Genomic DNA, 17,837 nt, shown 5'->3' on the forward strand with positions numbered 1-17,837 from the left:
TTGGTGGTCTAGCTTCAATTGACTCATGATTTCAAATATGAAACTACTGAAATCTCCACAAAACCCCTTCTGATCTATAAACCAATATAGCTGTGAAGTTATTTTATGGCTTTTTTTAAAACTGCAATGTTTAGTACAATGTAAATGGGCCTCAAAATATCTATCAGTCAACATCAAAGTCAAGATTTTTAACATTCACATCAAAACAGTTCTATTGTACGGGGATGAAACTTGGAGAAATATTATAACCATCATCAAAAAAGTACACTCATTTTTAAAAAGTTACTCACACCCAATACTCAAGACCCGTGACTAGACATCAAAAATAACCCAAAGTATCAGAGAACAAACCAGCTTCCAGCTGATAAGGAAGTTAGGAAAAGATGCTGAAGGTAGATAGGACACAAATTCCCGAAACCTTTAAACTGTATCACGACGCAAGCCCTAACTTGGATTTTTCTATGTAGGAGGAAAAAGGGGCAGACCAAACAACTACATTGCATCGGGAATCGGAGGCAGACATAGAGAGAACGAATAGAAATTGGAAAAAACTAGAAAGAAGAGTGGAGGACAGAATTAGTTGGAGAATTCTGGTGGGTGGCCTACGCTCCCCGACGAAAGGTAACAGGTATAAGCAAATAAATAAATCAGTCAGTCAGTCAAAACATAGAACTTCGTACGTACGTACATCAGTTCGAGTTGCCATACCACATCAGCAAAGAAATGCAGTTGTCGATTCAAATCCCATAGTGGTAGAAGTAGTAAGAGTATAAGCAGTAATAGGAAAGATTAAGGTTTGAAGATGTTATTCAAGGAGTATAATCCAATGAAATAAATTTGGAAAGAGAAAAAAAATTAAGGAACGTGAAGAATTCAGAATATTAGAATTTTGGAGAACATAAGGAGTGGATGCACTTACGCCATTGCAAACGATTTTGAGCCATGTCATTCAAAGTCTCCAACCATTGATTGCTATCATCTCGCGAATCCCAACCAGGTAGTCTACACCTACCAACATGGCTCAGTCCACTTGTCAGTGACTTCATGGATTTGTGCCACGTTTTGGTCTGGCTGCCCCTAGCTTTCTTCCAACTTACTCCTACACTATAAAACATTGCACGTCGGGGCAGTCGGTGGTTGGACATACGTAACACACGTCCCAGCCATCTCAACTGATCAAGTCTCACTACTTCATCAATCGATTTGTCATCCTTACCCAGTACCCGTTTCCTAACAACTGCATTATTTACCCGGTGGTCCCAGGATATACGAGCAATGCTTCGAAGACACCTATGATCGAGTACTAGTAGCCTACGAATATCCTCTACTCTTATCGGCCATGTTTCACTGCCATAAAGTAGGACGGAACGAACTGCTGCACAGTAAACCCGTCCTTTGGATGCTAGACGGATATCTCGCCTACGCCATAAATGACGCAAGTTGGCGAAAGCTAGACGAGCCTTCTGTATACGTGCTGAGATTTCGTCACACACCAGACCACAAGGGCTGATGAGACTCCCAAGTTAGATAAATAGGATATGCCAACTGAGAATGGTTCAGAGAAGAGTTCTCTTTTATCCGAATTCATTTTCGAAGCTATACAGTTCCAGATGTACACCTATTTTTCAAAAATTTTAATCTAATATCATCACATTTTTCCTTTTATTTCTTTTCATTATTGATCTTTTACCTCGAACCAACTTATTTCGGTTTCCATGCTGTTTCTGATTACAGTTCATTTGAAATTCAATATTTCATTTTGTCACATGATCTAAACCTTCTTTTATAATTAATAATTTATCAACATTATCTTGGTAAATATTTAAGTTCACTACAACCTACATTTTCAGTTTCTTAATAAAGATATTCATATAACCTCTCTGTTATCATTGTTAAACAAATCTATTATTATTATCAGAAGGGGTTTTTGTGGAGAATTAGTATTTTCATAGTTGAAATCATGAGTCAATTGAAGCTAGACTATCATGGAAAACCTGGAAGCACTGGACGGCCGTTTCTTCCTATTGTGGGACTCCACAACAGCGAGCACCCACGACCTCAGACTCGCGAAATTCGAACCCAGGACTCACAGTTTCGCGCCAGAGCACTTAACCGATAGACCACTGAGCCGGCATCCTATGTTGTTTATATCTAAATCCAACCACAATAGGACGAAACGGCCGTCCAGTGCTTCCAAGTTTTCCATGGTGATCTAGCTTCAATTGATTCAGGCTTTCAACTATGAAAAATCTATTATTATCATCATTAACAGACATAATGGTGACCAAACGATGTTCGGTTCAGGGTTCCAATGAAACTTAACAATCTCTACAACCCTGATAAACAAATTATATACTCACGATTGTACAGCTTTAAATACGAATATACTGAAAAGAGAACTCTTCACTCAACATTCAACGAAAATGGTTTGACTGCACATAATGTTACCACACATATGCATACGCATTACGGTGAAGTTGTTTTCCCCAAGTGATATAAACAAAAAACACAAATTGATTTTGCGTTGTTAATAGAATGAGGCTTCATTTTTGATATGCTACTACTATTATGACCACCTCTAATGGAGTAGAATGAAGTGATGAATAAATATTCCTCATTACTGCCTATATAAAAGTTTTTTTTGAATACTAACCTTTTTTATCAGCATCCGTGGCTAGATAAATCGTATCGATGTAATGATCTTCATACTGATTAAATATCTTAACAGCATTTAGAATTTGTTGAGCTGCTAAAACACTATTAGGAGATCGACTAGTAGTAGTAACAGTTGTTGTTGTTGTTGTAGCGCTAGTACTTGTAGTAACAAAATCTCCACGACGCCAATGAACCGCTACATATGGTCCACCTAGAGCTGGTGAAAGGGGCCATTGTGAACGCAACCAATTGGAACCTGGACCAAGATGTTCAACTATTGACGGTGATACTGTACGATCTGAAATATCATTAGAATGTAGATAAGTTTCACGGTAATTATCACCAATATCACGTAAATGATTCGCTATTGTAATGCTTCGACGTACCTAAATATCAAAATTGTAATATAAGACAAGAGAAAAATGATAGCATAACAGTAAAAAGATAATGGAAAATGACCAAATGTTATTGAACATACTGTGATACACATTATTCGAAATATTTGCGAATAGCCAAATAAAATTTAATCGAAACGTGTAACTTATAATTAATTAATCAATCGAATATAACGTTTGGATTCGATTGGTCTCTAAATAGTGACTAATGTCATGTCCATCAAGTCTCTAGTGTTGATCTTATTCTATCGATTAAGTTGCAATATGGTCATATTGCTTGAACTATGTTTTAATGTTAGGTGGTTATAAGTAGTCAACAGGAAGCCCTGGACCTAGATTTCATGCCAGATGACAATCGTCAGTAACTTCGAGGGGAATGAGCATTTCTGATGGTTTCGAGCTTATGTCATTTAACTTCACCGTCTGAGATGATATCAACGAGCTAAACAACTGTAAATATCTGTCCCACAGGAGTTTGGTCGCGGCCCAAATGGCTCAGTAGTAACAACTCAGATCGTAGAACTGAATGGTCCAGGTTCGTAGCTTGTAAGGAGCATCAGTCACCTCAATGTTGAAGATGTGCCTTTCTGATGAAAACTTGGTTCGAGGGTTTCAGCCAATTTCCTCCAACCACTTAAGGAATACATCATTTGAAAGGCAAGTGTAATAACGACCAAATGTTGCATCTAGTGTTTGAAGTTGGATAATGGTTTGCTCAAGACCAGACAGAGATAAAATATACAGCATACATCTGATTTTTTTGAAAACACACCAATATCACTTGCTTTATTACAGATCTAAATGCATTAGGAATGTACAAAAGCACTAAGGCAATGCTATTTCACCAGCAGAAGCTGTGTAATGCATTCGAAATCTTACTGTTATCGATTTATCTTGTTTCAATTTCCAGATTGCTTTGATTTGACGTTCGTACATATCTAATTGTTATAATTTGCTTTCATTTTAAGATGAAAGTGCATTCTACACGTGTATTTACTGAGTTGTTAACCCATTTTTTTCTCTCGTATTTCTCTATCTTATAGATTCACACACAACGTATCTTTGGGGTACACGAAAATCTACCAACTGGTATACACGACAAATTATATCCTAAGTTCTTTAAAAGCTAACGGTGATGTAATCTAACTGTTCGAATTTTCAATGAATGAAATTAAGTTAGAGTTGTAAGCTGTTGCCCATAGAAGAAACATGATAATTATCACATCAATCCATCTACTTTTTGAAGATCCTACACTTACTAAGTATGTTCAAGTAAACGAAATATATTATCTTGACTGAGTTAGTCGATGATAAACCCTTTTGAAAGAAAACCGACTTTCCAAAAGATAAAAAGGAAATATTACCTTTAGAATTATATTAATAACGAGAACTACTTTACGTAGCCACTTCAAGTAAGCTCTAACCCGACCATACGTATGCGAATAAATAGCCTCACGTGTATTTAGGTGCTTATTTAGTAGACTTGCAGGTCGGAGAATACTAGTAGAGTATGTATTCCGAATTTGACCGATATTAGATACAGTGCTGGGACTGGAACTTGTCTAGCTTCCCCACATTAACAGTTTTCAACCTCAACTTAAGTGTCACATGATTTATTGAAGATACAATGTTAGAAACGATGTTGATCAGACAAACTCTTTAGCTACTACCACATGAAAATGCCTATCTCCTTTTAAATAAGCTAAAGGACCTCAAAATACCAATGAGCACCGGATAGATATTTCTTTCTAATTCTAAACTTCTACGTAGTATCTACCTATGATCTTGCAAGAGATTCCATTGCACGATTTTATTAGGTGGGGGTGAATATTCAGGAAAGATGGAACTTTTGAAACTGTTCTACAGTCCTATAGTATTTTTATGTAGTCTCCAAAACTATTAATTACTTCCACCTAAGACCAACAATCAATAATGTTATGAACTGATAATATGTTTAGATTTGATTCATCTTAACTGACTGACTCACATTAACTATAATGATCTATACATAAGGACAATAAAAAGAAAACTTACAGTCCAATATTCTTGACTCCATTCACTCCAATGACCATGTATAATCGATTGAGCTGAGCCTAAGTATAACGTTCTGTAAACGCGATAAAAACAAACGCATATATTCACATAGAAATTAATAAGTCCTGATACTGTGCATTGTGAAAAATTTATATAACAGTCTACCATTGGATGATTGTCGCGTTATCTATCAAACTGATCAAAGTTGGAAATGTGCATCACAAGATTATGACATAATGGTTTGAGTGATTAAATGCTCACTACGAGACCTTAAAGTCTTGCTTTTAATCCCTGAAGGGATCGTAAGTGCCCACTGCTGATGAGCCCCATGAAGGGACGAAACGCCCACCCAGTGTCATCTGGTTTACAATGCTACGCCCTACCTGAGATCAATCTGTGACAAATAAAACGTACGAATAAAATCAATCTGTTATATCTAGAGCTTTGATTCTTAATATGCCGCGTACTACTAGACTACTTGAACGATCGAACCCGCAACGTCGCAAGAGAGAAGACAGAAGACTAGCAAGTAGGGATTTTATTCCCTAAAACAGTGTCAAGATATAGTACAGAAATCTCATGTGTTTATAGTTTTTGGTTGGGAGTAAATCATCATTTCGGACAACCAATAGGCACATAGGGGGTCATTCTTATCCATCTAATAGGAAAGCTACACGTCGACATTCTAGAATATTCCCCTGGCAGTGATTGGATGGAATGTCTTCGGTCCTTTCTGGGGCTTCTTGAGGCTCCCTTTATTCATCATATCATAAGTAATAACAAATATCCTATTAATTGAGTACACCATTACAAATTAAATTAAATTAATCACTAGAGTCAACTAGCTGTTGTTAAATAACCTAATTTACTTAAGTAAACAACAGAAATCTGATTGAAATACATTGATAAAAAAATATAGCTGGATAACAAAAACTTACGTAATAGGCTTTTTAGAATTTTGAATTAATTGAATTAAGAATGGTGCTAAATGAATAGGTTCTAAATCCCCAGTGATACAATCATATGCAGATGCTGTCATTGGTAATATACCATTTTGTAAATTAAAACTATTTCCTTCAAATAATTCCATTGGTCGACTGAATGACGATGATGATGATGATGACAATGTTGAGTCCTAGATAACAATGAAATTAGTGAATATTTTTAGTATAGCAGTTCAAAAATACATTACAATATTTGACAAATTATATGTTCTGATAATCCTCATTTGGTGATTTTCATAGTATGATAGTAAATAATCATGTACTCTTACATGTCAGGAGTAAAACAGCTATCACCAACGTCCCTGGATGGTTGTCTTGCTACATAACAAACTGACTAAAGTCAGAACCATACTATCAGATTATGATCCAATAGCTGGAATTGACTAAACATTTGTCGTAAAACCTGAAAATCATGTGTCCGATCACCAGCGAAGTAGTGAGTGTGCACTGTTGATGTGTCTAGTACTTGTATGAAGTAGCTGTCTGCAGCTCTTCAATTTTCAGAGGTAAACTAATTGTATATTTTTGGGGATCTATTTTATTTATATATTTATTTAAACATATAAATATTGGTACAAGGGGGCACCGGATATAGAAATCTCATTTCATTTATGTGAGGGCTGTGATACTGCCCAGGTGCCCAAACTGAAGCAGGTGGTTTTCTTAGGGGGCCACACCCGGAGACTTTGACCTAAAGGTCTGATCCACAAGGCAGTGGAGCATTGTAAGGAGATGCAGTCCCATGGTAGCCGGTGACCAACGACTGATTCATACACCATTTGTTCCCTCAGGATCCTGGAGCCCATGTGCACCATTGGTTTGGAATCAGGGTTTCCGAACTCCCCTAGGTGGACCCTCCGTGTCCACCAACCCGATTATAGCGCCGTAAATTCGCTTTTCGTTCTCTTAACTTTGTAAACAACACCCCCACCGCGGAAAGGCAGCGAGTAGGACTTCCTTGGCAGAGGCTATATACGCGTGGCCATGTGAGAGCATTTCAAGGGAGAGAGCGGACTCTCCCCACTCTCGGCCGCACCAGGGCATTTGGGGGCAAAAAACAATTTTAAAATAAATACCTATTGAACAAGAGGACCTATGAAACTTTACAAGTGCATGATCACTCACTTAAACAAAATAATTGTTACTGCCGTATAACTTAAGACGAAGGAGATTTTGTGTGGGCAATTATCAAGACTTTTTAGTCCAAACGACCTTTTCTAATTATAGCAGACGTGCTAAAGAGAAGAACCTAAGAAATTGTTCTCTTTTACATATTTCAGTGTCGTGTGTTTTATTAATAAACTTGTGTTTAACAAAGTTCCTGTTTTTCTCATCAAGATAGCCATGACATATACATTGTTAGACATCCTAAACACCAACTGACCAGTGAATAATTAATTGACATTCTATTTAATTTACAAATTCTACCTCAACTAACTGAGGTTATTAGCAACTATCTGTTATGAAGATGTCAGTAAAACGTAGCTTAACATACCTGATGAAAAACATATATGTAGTGAATGTTAGGGCTTGAGACAAAATCACTAACGGAAGTCGCAATCTAAAATGTAGCGCCCATTCACTTGCTAAATGAACGAGAAAATGACCGGAAGAGCTGTGTACAATGATAACGATGTGGATAACATGAGACGAGAAAATCAAAATGTGCATTAGATGGTTGGTTAATCATCAACTTACATTTAATCGATATGATTTACGTAATTCAAATGGACAAAAATCTACTTTACGATCATTATCATTTGAATATTGCTCCAATTGTCTATTAAAATCCCCACGAACTAACTGAAGAGCTAAATCGACTGTCAACAGATGATTGGACGACCTGTTTAATAATGATTGTTGTGAATCCAATACTAAATTTATGGAAGTGAATTTTAAGAATACAGTAATTTTGAAGATAATAATAACAGTAAGGTCATTCACTTTTTCATATAAAAAGTACTAAACATCAGAAATTACATGCGAAAACCAATGTAATCACTTCCTAAGTCCAAAATATTGTCCATTGATTGACTGTATGTAACCAATCAACCAAGCTAATAAACTATTATTACATGTAAATAGGGGAGGTTTGAGGAGAATGTAGAATTTTGACAGTTTAACTCACAAACTGATCTTACCTAGACCACCACTAAAAATCAAGAAGCAATGGACTACCGTCTCGTTCTAGTATGAGATTCCTCAACAGGCCACATCCGCCACTCCATACGTGGGGACCGAAATTAAGGCCTTCAGTCTTATCCACGAACCCTTAATCAATAGACCAATGAGCCGGCTTCTAACAGGGTTAGTGTCTAACCTTAACCAATTCATGATATAATTATATTATATACGTTAAGTAGGTTTACCCACAGCCAACATCTACCAAAATGTGACATCAACCAGTGAAGCCATGTCGATAGATGCAGACAACCTAAGGGGGGTGAGTGTGATAAGCACGGCCATTGATTTGAGACACGATTCAGAATCGATAAAAGTAGCACAGACACGTTTAGTCTTTGTTTTACTTTTGGCCTTTCGTTCTAGTTTAGCGGACGCCACTCACAAGATTGTTCTTAAGTTATTATGTCGCGGAACGTGGCGTCGAAGTTGTAACAGACGTCAGACGGAGAGAAGATCAGTACAATGACAGCGCGGCGTAGGCAGAACACTTGGAAAACAGACGAGAAGACAGTTCAGATTGCAGAACACACTGAAAGATGTAAACGAATGATTGAAGGCTGTGTATATGTATTATGCAAATGTTTCGTAACTTCTCACAATAAACGTAGATTCCTTCCCTTATTACCACCTTTTACACTAATATTCCTTCATACATACCTTATAACCCTGTTTTTTAGAACTACTTTCCCAATCTTGATCTGTTCTCATTATCATTGCTACCACACTATTCTGATTGCATTTGTCATTACACTTGTTGATTTCATCTCGTCGGTCTGTTGTGGTGTGCAAATTTTACTTAAAGTAAATCTGTTCAAGGCTGTATATTGACTGACTGACTGACTGACTGAAATAATTATTATTCTCAAATAAACAGTTAATAATGTTTACATGCTTCATTGTAAGTGCCGAGGTTAAAATTAACCCGCACTGTAAGTTTATAATTGTGAGATAAACACCAAACTCAAATTTATTCGCTACAAGTTGTAGTACATCCTTTATAAATGTAATAACCTTCATTTTTCTTATTGTTACAATGGAAAGAAATAAAGAATCATTGATTAACTCAGGACTTTCATTTTCCATTAGGAACTAAGCATTTATCTGATGATTCATAGTATCTCGGTTGGATATTTCTGCATACAGATGACAAGTTTAATTCACCTGTACATATTCAAATATTTAGTCTGTTGTTCAGTATTTCCATCCCGTAAACTGTAATCGATTGAAATTTAGTAATCAACTGCTGAAGAGAAAACATCGCTTCACTTCAACAATCATTTTAGCGTCATTGTAACACCTAGATTAAAAAACAACTCTTTATCTGACACACGTTACTCTACCCTGGTAAGGAAAGCCCAGTAAGTCACACTAGTCTTCATACACGTAAAATCTGTTCAAAATTGGGTACAAAATACCCTTACTTGGTAACTAAGCAGCATATTATTTAATTCTTTATGAACAAATAGACATTTCTTAAAGAATTGAAATCAAAATCACTCACCGTTACTACGTTGAAATTCAATTAAATCCATAACTGGTATAAATAATGAGAGACTATTTAAATCAAAAAACATTGACCATGGAATGCCTGACCAATTATTAAAATAACTATGATTTGTATATCTTTCATATGATCTATCATTGAACCAATGAGGAAGTGGACCCCAAGGTGGTAAAACTAGAATCCAATCATCACCAGTTAAATTTTTTACGTTAATGTTGTGTAAAGCAAAATCTGGTATTTGACTTGGGTCTCTTAAAAGACTGTAAAAAAATCGTAATAATATAAATAAACTGAAAAACATAAATAAATAGGAAACTTTTAACTAGGCTTCGTGCTAGCGATTATAATGTGTGAAAAATTGTCACTTTCATTCATTCATGAAATCAGTTAGTTGTAAGCAGTATGGAACCTGACAAATTTCAAGCTGTCACATTACATAAGCACAACAAGAAATTATCAAGGCAAATTTCATGAACTGATGCCACGTTTTATTTTGGCTAACCCTAGCTTTCTTTGACTTTATACCTACACCAGCAGATATCGCGTATAAAGATGAAAGGTTGTTGACCATGTATAATACATATCTCAACCAACTCAGTAGATAAGAATTCACTACCTCATCAACCGCTTTGCCATTTTTACTCAGTAAACTGCATCTAACTTCAGAATGACCCACTTGGTAGTTCCATTTTACTGCGGACTATTTTCAACTAAGAAAACACTATACTTAGACCAATAATTGACAGCTTCTATCTATGCAAGAAATACTTAGACGACACTTTCATTATTTGTGACAAAACTTTCAATGCCAACGACATTTTGAACGAGTTCAATGACTGTCATCAATCAATTAAGTTCACGATGGAATCAGAGTCGGATTCAGAATTCCGCTTCTTAGGTGTTTCGGTAAAAAGAAAACCTGACGATTCCCTAGAAATATTGATGTGTAGAAAGCCAACATGGAATGATCAATACACGAATTTTCAAAGTTGGGTCTCACTGAAGCAAAAGAGGATCCTAATCCACTCTCTTTGTTTGAGGGCGAGACGCATACGTGCCGAGGATACAATCGATACCGAACTTGGTAAACTAAGGCAGACACTGATCAACAATGGATATCCACCTAGATTCACTTGAAAAAAAGCTTGAAGCTAAAATAACCATTTTAAAAGGTTTACACAGCACCAAAGAAGACTTTTTTCATGAACATTCAGTTTAATGAAGATACTGCGGCAAAAATACTGCAATAAAGAGTATTAATATCTCTGAAAAAGTGTTTTATTCGGCTGAACTTCTCATTACCTTTCCTAGTCGGCGTGTGATTTGGAGTTGTGTGAAGGGTATGTCCCCGCTTTGAGCCGAATCAATGTGCATCTGTCAGTTTACTTGCTCATATGAAGCAGTTTATATTGGCCCCACAAGACAAGCTCTTTCGAAACGCATCTCCGAACATTACGTTACCTGACTCTCCAAAGAATTACAGAGGTCATTCGAAAGCTCAATCTTGGAGCATTTAATCAATCTCATCCACTCCGCTTCACCAGAAGCCTCCTTCAGAATTATACATACAGTCAGAAGAATTGTCTCAATATGAATGAAAATAAAGAACTTATGTACAGCAGAAGTTTTTGCTATCCACCAGTTCAAGCTTAACCTTTACGTACAAAAACGAATGAATTGTTGGAAAATAAAAGGCGATGGACAATAAATTCGTTCCTGGTCTACAACTTTTCAACAATACACCTATGAATTTATAGAGACAGAACATAAGAAATTAAATTTCGTACATGATATTTTCTTTTATCAAGTCAAAGTAACCAAGAACAAGTCCCCCCTTCAGATAATAAATAACGTTATACGAAATTCATGCAAGTCTACAAAGTACAAGAAATGAGTCAAATATCCATTATAATAATTAGTGTAAACTTCGAAGTAGTAGGTTACTGGATAAAGCATCAACGGATCCTATGTCCAAACCCCATCCCCTCTTTTTATTGCTTTGGGCAGTTAGGCAGTACCACCAGAACTTACATTGGCCCACAAAGCTGAGAAAATACACTAGTATTTTGTACATAAGTTCCGTCATGAACTTTAAATAAAGCACGTCATACTGAGTTGTCGAGCCATATTTTAGTTTCCATCACTGTTTCTTTATTGCTTTCTTAATCTGCTAAGTGAGCATATTCATTGTATGACAATGAAAACAATGTAAATAACTGATACACGTTAGGCACTGTGAATAAATTATCTCCACACTACTGATTTACCCTAAAAGCAACTAATAGGATAAAATGGTACTTCAGTTTTAAACTAACAGATACTTAGACATTTAATTCCATATCCAAACATCGAGTGAAAGTAAAACAGCCTTCTCATCCTAAAACTTCCATTAGAGGGTCCTTACTTACATTTATGTTGTCATAAAACTATAAACACACTCGCAATTTAGGTCACGGTAAATAAATAGACAAAATATAACGAATATATGAATAAACTAATATCAAAGTTCAACAAGCTAGAGTCATGTTTGCGAAAAATGTAAAAGGGAAGTTATTTGAATATAAAAATTAAAGTTCCTTTGTAAAATATTTTGAATGATGTAATCTTACTAGTGAAAATAATTAAATTACTATCTGAAACGATAGCTCAATCGTCGGAGGACTGAACCTCGAACAACGTAGTGATGGTATCCCCTCGTTACTGTTAAGCGAAAATTCAGCTTTATTGGCTGAATCTGATCTAGCGAAAGCGGAGTCATTTGCTAACTATTTCAGTGAAGTCTACTCTACGTGTAGTGTTACAACTACTTGTCTCGTTGACAATGAGATACCAGCCATAGGACCTTTACACGTGACAGAGGATATTGTTCTTCCTTTGATAACTAACCTAAAACCTTGTAAGATACCGGGCCCCGATGGGTTACACCCACGTTTGCTGTCGTCGCTTGCGGACATTATCTCAAGACCGCTCACGATGCTCTTCAACATGTCCCTTTCACAGGCTCAACTACCTAGAGACTGGAAAGACGCCATAGTTAGTCCTATATTTAAGGATGGTCAGAGACGGATCGTATCTAACTACCGGCCTGTTAGCCTGACCAGCATAGTAGTTAAGTTACTTGAAAAATTAATTCGGGCTAAGCTACTGAGTCACATAGATTCGTACAATCTGTTAACTCCCGAGCAACATGGGTTTCGTAACAAGCATTCATACTTGACTAACTTACTCATTGCGAGAGAGGATTGGACAGCTGCCCTAGACAACGGCCTGTCTGTCGACGTGATATTCATAGATTTTTGCAAAGCGTTTGATAAGGTTTCACACTTAGGTCTTATGCAAAAGCTCTCGAGCTTTGGAATAACAGGTGATATACAGGAATGGATAGGAAGCTTCTTATGTGACCGCAGACAGAGAGTAAGGGTCAATGAAACGCTATCCGAATGGAAACCGGTCAAAAGTGGTGTACCCCAAGGCACCATCTTAGGCCCTTTACTTTTCCTTCTGTATATTAATGAACTATCTTTATTACTTAAGTCGTCGACGTTACTGTTTGCGGATGATGTTAAAATCTGGAGAACAATAAGAAATGAGACTGATCGTTGTTATCTGCAAACAGATTTAGACGAATCAGTTAAATGGGCTCATGATTGGGGCCTGGAAGTTAATTCCAGGAAGAGCGTGTTCATGCACATCGGGCACGATATTAGTTATCACTATATCATTAATGGTACATCTCTGCCACGCGTTCAAGAGCACAAAGACTTAGGAGCAACTATAAGTCACGACTTGAAAACAACTACGCACTGCAATGCGGTTGCTTCCAAAGGCTATCGTGCGCTATGGTCGCTTCGCAGAGCATTTAAATGCTTCGACGAGGATATGTTTCGAATTTTATATCCCACCTATGTAAGGCCACACTTAGAATAATGTATCTAAGCAGCTAGCCCTTGTTTGATAAAGGATACTAAATCGCTTGAGCGTGTCCAGCGTGTAGGGACAAAATTAGTGAAGGGTCTTTCTAAACTCCCTTACGATGAGCGTTTAAAACGTCTAAACCTTTTCCCCTTATCTTATCGTAGGACACGAGGTGACCTTGTACTGGCATTTCGTATCTTTAATTATGATCTGGGTGTTAATATGTCTTATCTTTTTGCTCCCTCCAGCACTAATAATCGCCGAGGTCATAGCAAGAAGGTTCTGAAACCGCGATCTAATAAACTAAAGGTGGGGTCCCGTTCTTCTCATCGAGTGGTCAATGACTGGAACACTTTACCAGAACAAGTGGTATCAGCACCATCAGTGAACATTTTCAAGAAGCTGGACCTTCACTGGAAGGATATCTGTCAGGATTAACACAGGTTCATCAACCTACTATCCTTATTGCTGAAGACTGAAGACTGACTGAACTGATATGAAAGTTTAGACTCAGCCCTGTCTAATTGAATTTAGGCACATGGACATTATTATTTACATCTATTGAAAAACAATGTATGGTCAAAAGTGAGGTGCGAAATTCCGTACTTATTAAATTACGTTGTTATTTTGCGCAGTTTGTTTTTAACAAAATCACACCTACCGTACTGTATTAGCAACCCGTATATAAACATCACGCCTCAAATTGAAACCTTCTCCATAAAACACATCATAAAATAAATACCTGAAAAGGTTATTAATGGACACGTGCTCGAAAATGGATTATTTGATACCTTTTGCTGTAAATGCAAACTCTTGACATACATGCCAAAATTATTAGGATAATACAGGATAAATTCATTTGGTGCAGTACTTTAGGAAGACTTGTAGTCGATTGAAGGTTATTACCTACAGAAAAAAATTAAAAACTTATTTTTAGCTAAGGACCGGAACCTTATAACTTAGCGCTTCAGCCATTATCGTTAGCAGTGTGTAGCTTGTCTGTGAATGATTAGGACTTAAAACAACTTTAATGATTTAACTGACCGAGAATTTGTATCACATTACATGAGGTGTAAAAGGGAAAAAACTAAGGCTTGCCCGGATACAATCATCAACTGTACAACAAATAACAAAAGTTTTAAATAATGTAAAAGCGTTTCTAGCCTAGTCTAAATTTCATTGTTTTTTCTCGGGATTAAACCCGCCTCCATTGAGGAGGACTATATACATGTTATTTAGAGCAGCTCAAAGCCTGTAATATTTCATACAAGGGTTGATATTAGTAAATCTATGATAATAATGGCCAAGGCCTTCCATACATAATCCTTTTCCCGCAAAAAGATTGTGGATTATTTGGAAATGTAAGCAAAATACCTATAATTATAGTTTAAAACCACTATGATATATAAATGAAGTATTGAGATAAATCAAAATTATCTCAGCAAAATCACCGTTCTCGTTGAAGATCGTTCACAGAAAGAGGACACGCCAACCACATCCTTCTTTTATCCGCACAAAGCAGGAACGACATAGCTACGCGTAACAAATCGTTCGAAAAGCCGCATATCGAAGATAACAGTTTCAGTTTCAGTTTGGAAAGAACAGGAGGTTTGATAGATTGCGTTGGTCTTGGCAATAATGTTCTCTCAGTTGATCCAATTTTCTTTTGGAAGAGTAGACGGATGAAGTCTCAAGCACGTGCTGAGATAATGGATTCTACTCCTTATTCATTCAATGGAAAAGTCGATAGTCAACTGACAGGAAATTTGTTCTGGGTTAGTGAACGTTTTTGGAGTTTCCTCGTAAATTTTCTGTTTTTCAAGACAAGAGAAATGAGGGTATATCAGATGCAAATTTATCACTAAGTAATTTGAAAACTGTAATCAAGTCGCCTTTGGTTCTTCGATATGACGGCGGGAATAGGTTTGGCTTGGCCAGTCTAGCATCATACGGGAGCTCCTCTGTTCCGGGAGTTAGCTTAGTTGCTGTTCTTTGAACCTTTCAAAAAAGCTCAGTCATTTTTATGCAGGAGCTAGCCGCTTGTATGCAGTACTCATCAAAACTACTGTGTCCACTTTAATTGAATTTATATCACTTAAAATGACCTTGTGATTATTTATTTTGACTTTAATTTTGTGTACTTATTGCATCAGCGCATACTTGGTCAACTTTAACTCAATTTCTATCGGTTAAGGTTTGAGATATTTTTACATATCCATTTTCGTGTTACCATTTTTAGTTAGTTTTTAAGGTGGTGGTCTCTACTCTCAAATATGTCCAGCCATATTGCCTATTCCCTATGGAAGAAGGAGTGCAATGTGATAAGTGTATGAATCAGGTTGGAGGCAAGACCCAACCAAGGAAGGTCTTGAAGTTGGTACTCGGTAATTTTGAGGAAAGAGACGTAGTATTGAATAACGCACGCAAAATTCGTGATTCAAATATTCATATTCGACCATACTGGTCGCTTGAGAATCGGATCAAGTGGAAGAATTCCCAGAGAGAGTTAAAAAGTCGAAAGCTAAACAGTGAAACGAACCTTCCGATTAAGGGTTTTCGGGTAGTCAGGTCATAGAAGCCAATGCTCCCGAGATCTGTATGGGTAGAACGTATGATTCCCAAAAACACCTTAAGTGTGTGCTACACGAATGCCCGTAGTCTTCGAATTAAAATGTCCGAGCTAAGTTTGGTGGTGGATGAATTAAGTCCCGATACAATTTTTGTCACAGAAACTTGGTTCACTGCAGATATAGACTGTTCTCCCATCATTGCAGGCTACATCTGTATCAGAAGTGATGGAGTAATAAGCCGCAATGGATGAGGCATAACGTTATATGTTAAGGAACGATTTCGTGCACAATCAATCATATCGAGGGCGCACGTTAGTGGTACAAGTGAGGTAGCATGCTGTACAATTAAGTCTAGTCAGGGGTTGGTGACTTTAGGAGAAATATATCGTAGTCCGTGTTGTCTTGCTGACGACTTTATCTTGAGAAACATCTGTTCTTGGAGTAAGGCATAAGGTTTTCCCGTCAATGGAAACTTCAAAGCACCACATATCAGCTAGATAGAGCTTACGGCTTCAGGTGAGGGTTTCGATAGCGACCTTCTATCAACAATCATTCAGTGTGCACTTGTAAATTTGTCGTAAAACTGACACATATTGGCTTGAAACATGATCACTCATTGCTTGACCTTGTCCCCACACACCACTGTGAGGATGTCATCGACATTCAGCGCCTTCCCCCACCAGTGAATAGTGACTACGTTGTACTTTCCATTAAGTTCCGGACACATGGTATAGAATTTGCATCTGCTCCACCCCATCCTAATATCTGGAGAGACAATATTCCGGCGATCAGATACTGTGCTATCTCGATTGACTGGTCGGTCAATGCTGATGGATCGATCAAAGACGAATGGAATAGGTTTAAGGCTACGTTCGGATCCGTAACTCAATTGTTTATCCCATGTTCAACATGTAAGTTATCACATCGACCTCCATGGATTAATAAGGTAACCCGGAAGCTGTTGAAGCTTGGGAAACACTTGTGGAACTTATTTTTGTCAACGGGACAGGAATCATTTAAATATGCGAATAAAAAAATTCCGGAATATATGTGAAAAGATCATAGCGAGATGCCGTACTATTTAGGAAAGACAGTTGGCATATGATAGCCGTACATGTCCGAAACGATTGTTTTCGTATGTTAAACGCAGAGCAAAACTTAGTGATGGTATTCCCCCATTACTGTTGCGTGAAAGTTCAGATTTACTTGCTGAATAAGATTTGGCAAAACCTAAGACTTTTTCAAACTATTTTAGAGAAGTCTACTTTACTTGTGTTGTTACAAATACATGTCCCATTCACACCGAGATACCAGCCATAGCACCTATGCATGTGACTGAGGAAACTGCCTTTCCATTAGTCACCAACCCCGAACGTTGTAAGACACCAGACCCTGATGGGTTGCATCCACGACTGCTATAATCTCTTGCGAAAATTATTTCAAGACCACTCGCGACGATCTTCAATATGTCCCTTTCACTCGCTCAACTCCCTAGAGATTGAAAAGACGCTATAGTCAGTCTCGTATCTAAGGATGATCAGAGGCAGATCGTATCTAACTACCAACCTGTCAGTCT

At 37.2% G+C, this 17,837-nt stretch overlaps 1 protein-coding gene across 1 annotated transcript in view; it reads right to left on the reverse strand.

Moving 5' to 3' along the window:
* Smp_131810 (hypothetical protein) overlaps window positions 1-14,511 on the reverse strand; it is a gene marked incomplete at its 5' end in the record, with an annotated part of 28,496 nt that extends 13,985 nt beyond the window's left edge. Inside the window, 8 exons of the mRNA XM_018791294.1 lie at window positions 2,654-3,041; window positions 5,085-5,157; window positions 6,023-6,181; window positions 6,358-6,422; window positions 7,787-7,962; window positions 9,774-10,036; window positions 14,353-14,433; window positions 14,483-14,511. Of these exons, the coding sequence (XP_018645508.1) occupies window positions 2,654-3,041; window positions 5,085-5,157; window positions 6,023-6,181; window positions 6,358-6,422; window positions 7,787-7,962; window positions 9,774-10,036; window positions 14,353-14,433; window positions 14,483-14,511 (1,234 nt within the window). The remainder of the gene's footprint in view (window positions 1-2,653; window positions 3,042-5,084; window positions 5,158-6,022; window positions 6,182-6,357; window positions 6,423-7,786; window positions 7,963-9,773; window positions 10,037-14,352; window positions 14,434-14,482) is intronic.
* Between the last annotated feature and the right edge of the window lie 3,326 nt (window positions 14,512-17,837).

This window comes from Schistosoma mansoni (genome assembly GCF_000237925.1).
Source record: "Schistosoma mansoni, WGS project CABG00000000 data, chromosome 3 unplaced supercontig 0105, strain Puerto Rico, whole genome shotgun sequence".
Lineage (NCBI taxonomy): Eukaryota > Metazoa > Platyhelminthes > Trematoda > Strigeidida > Schistosomatidae > Schistosoma > Schistosoma mansoni.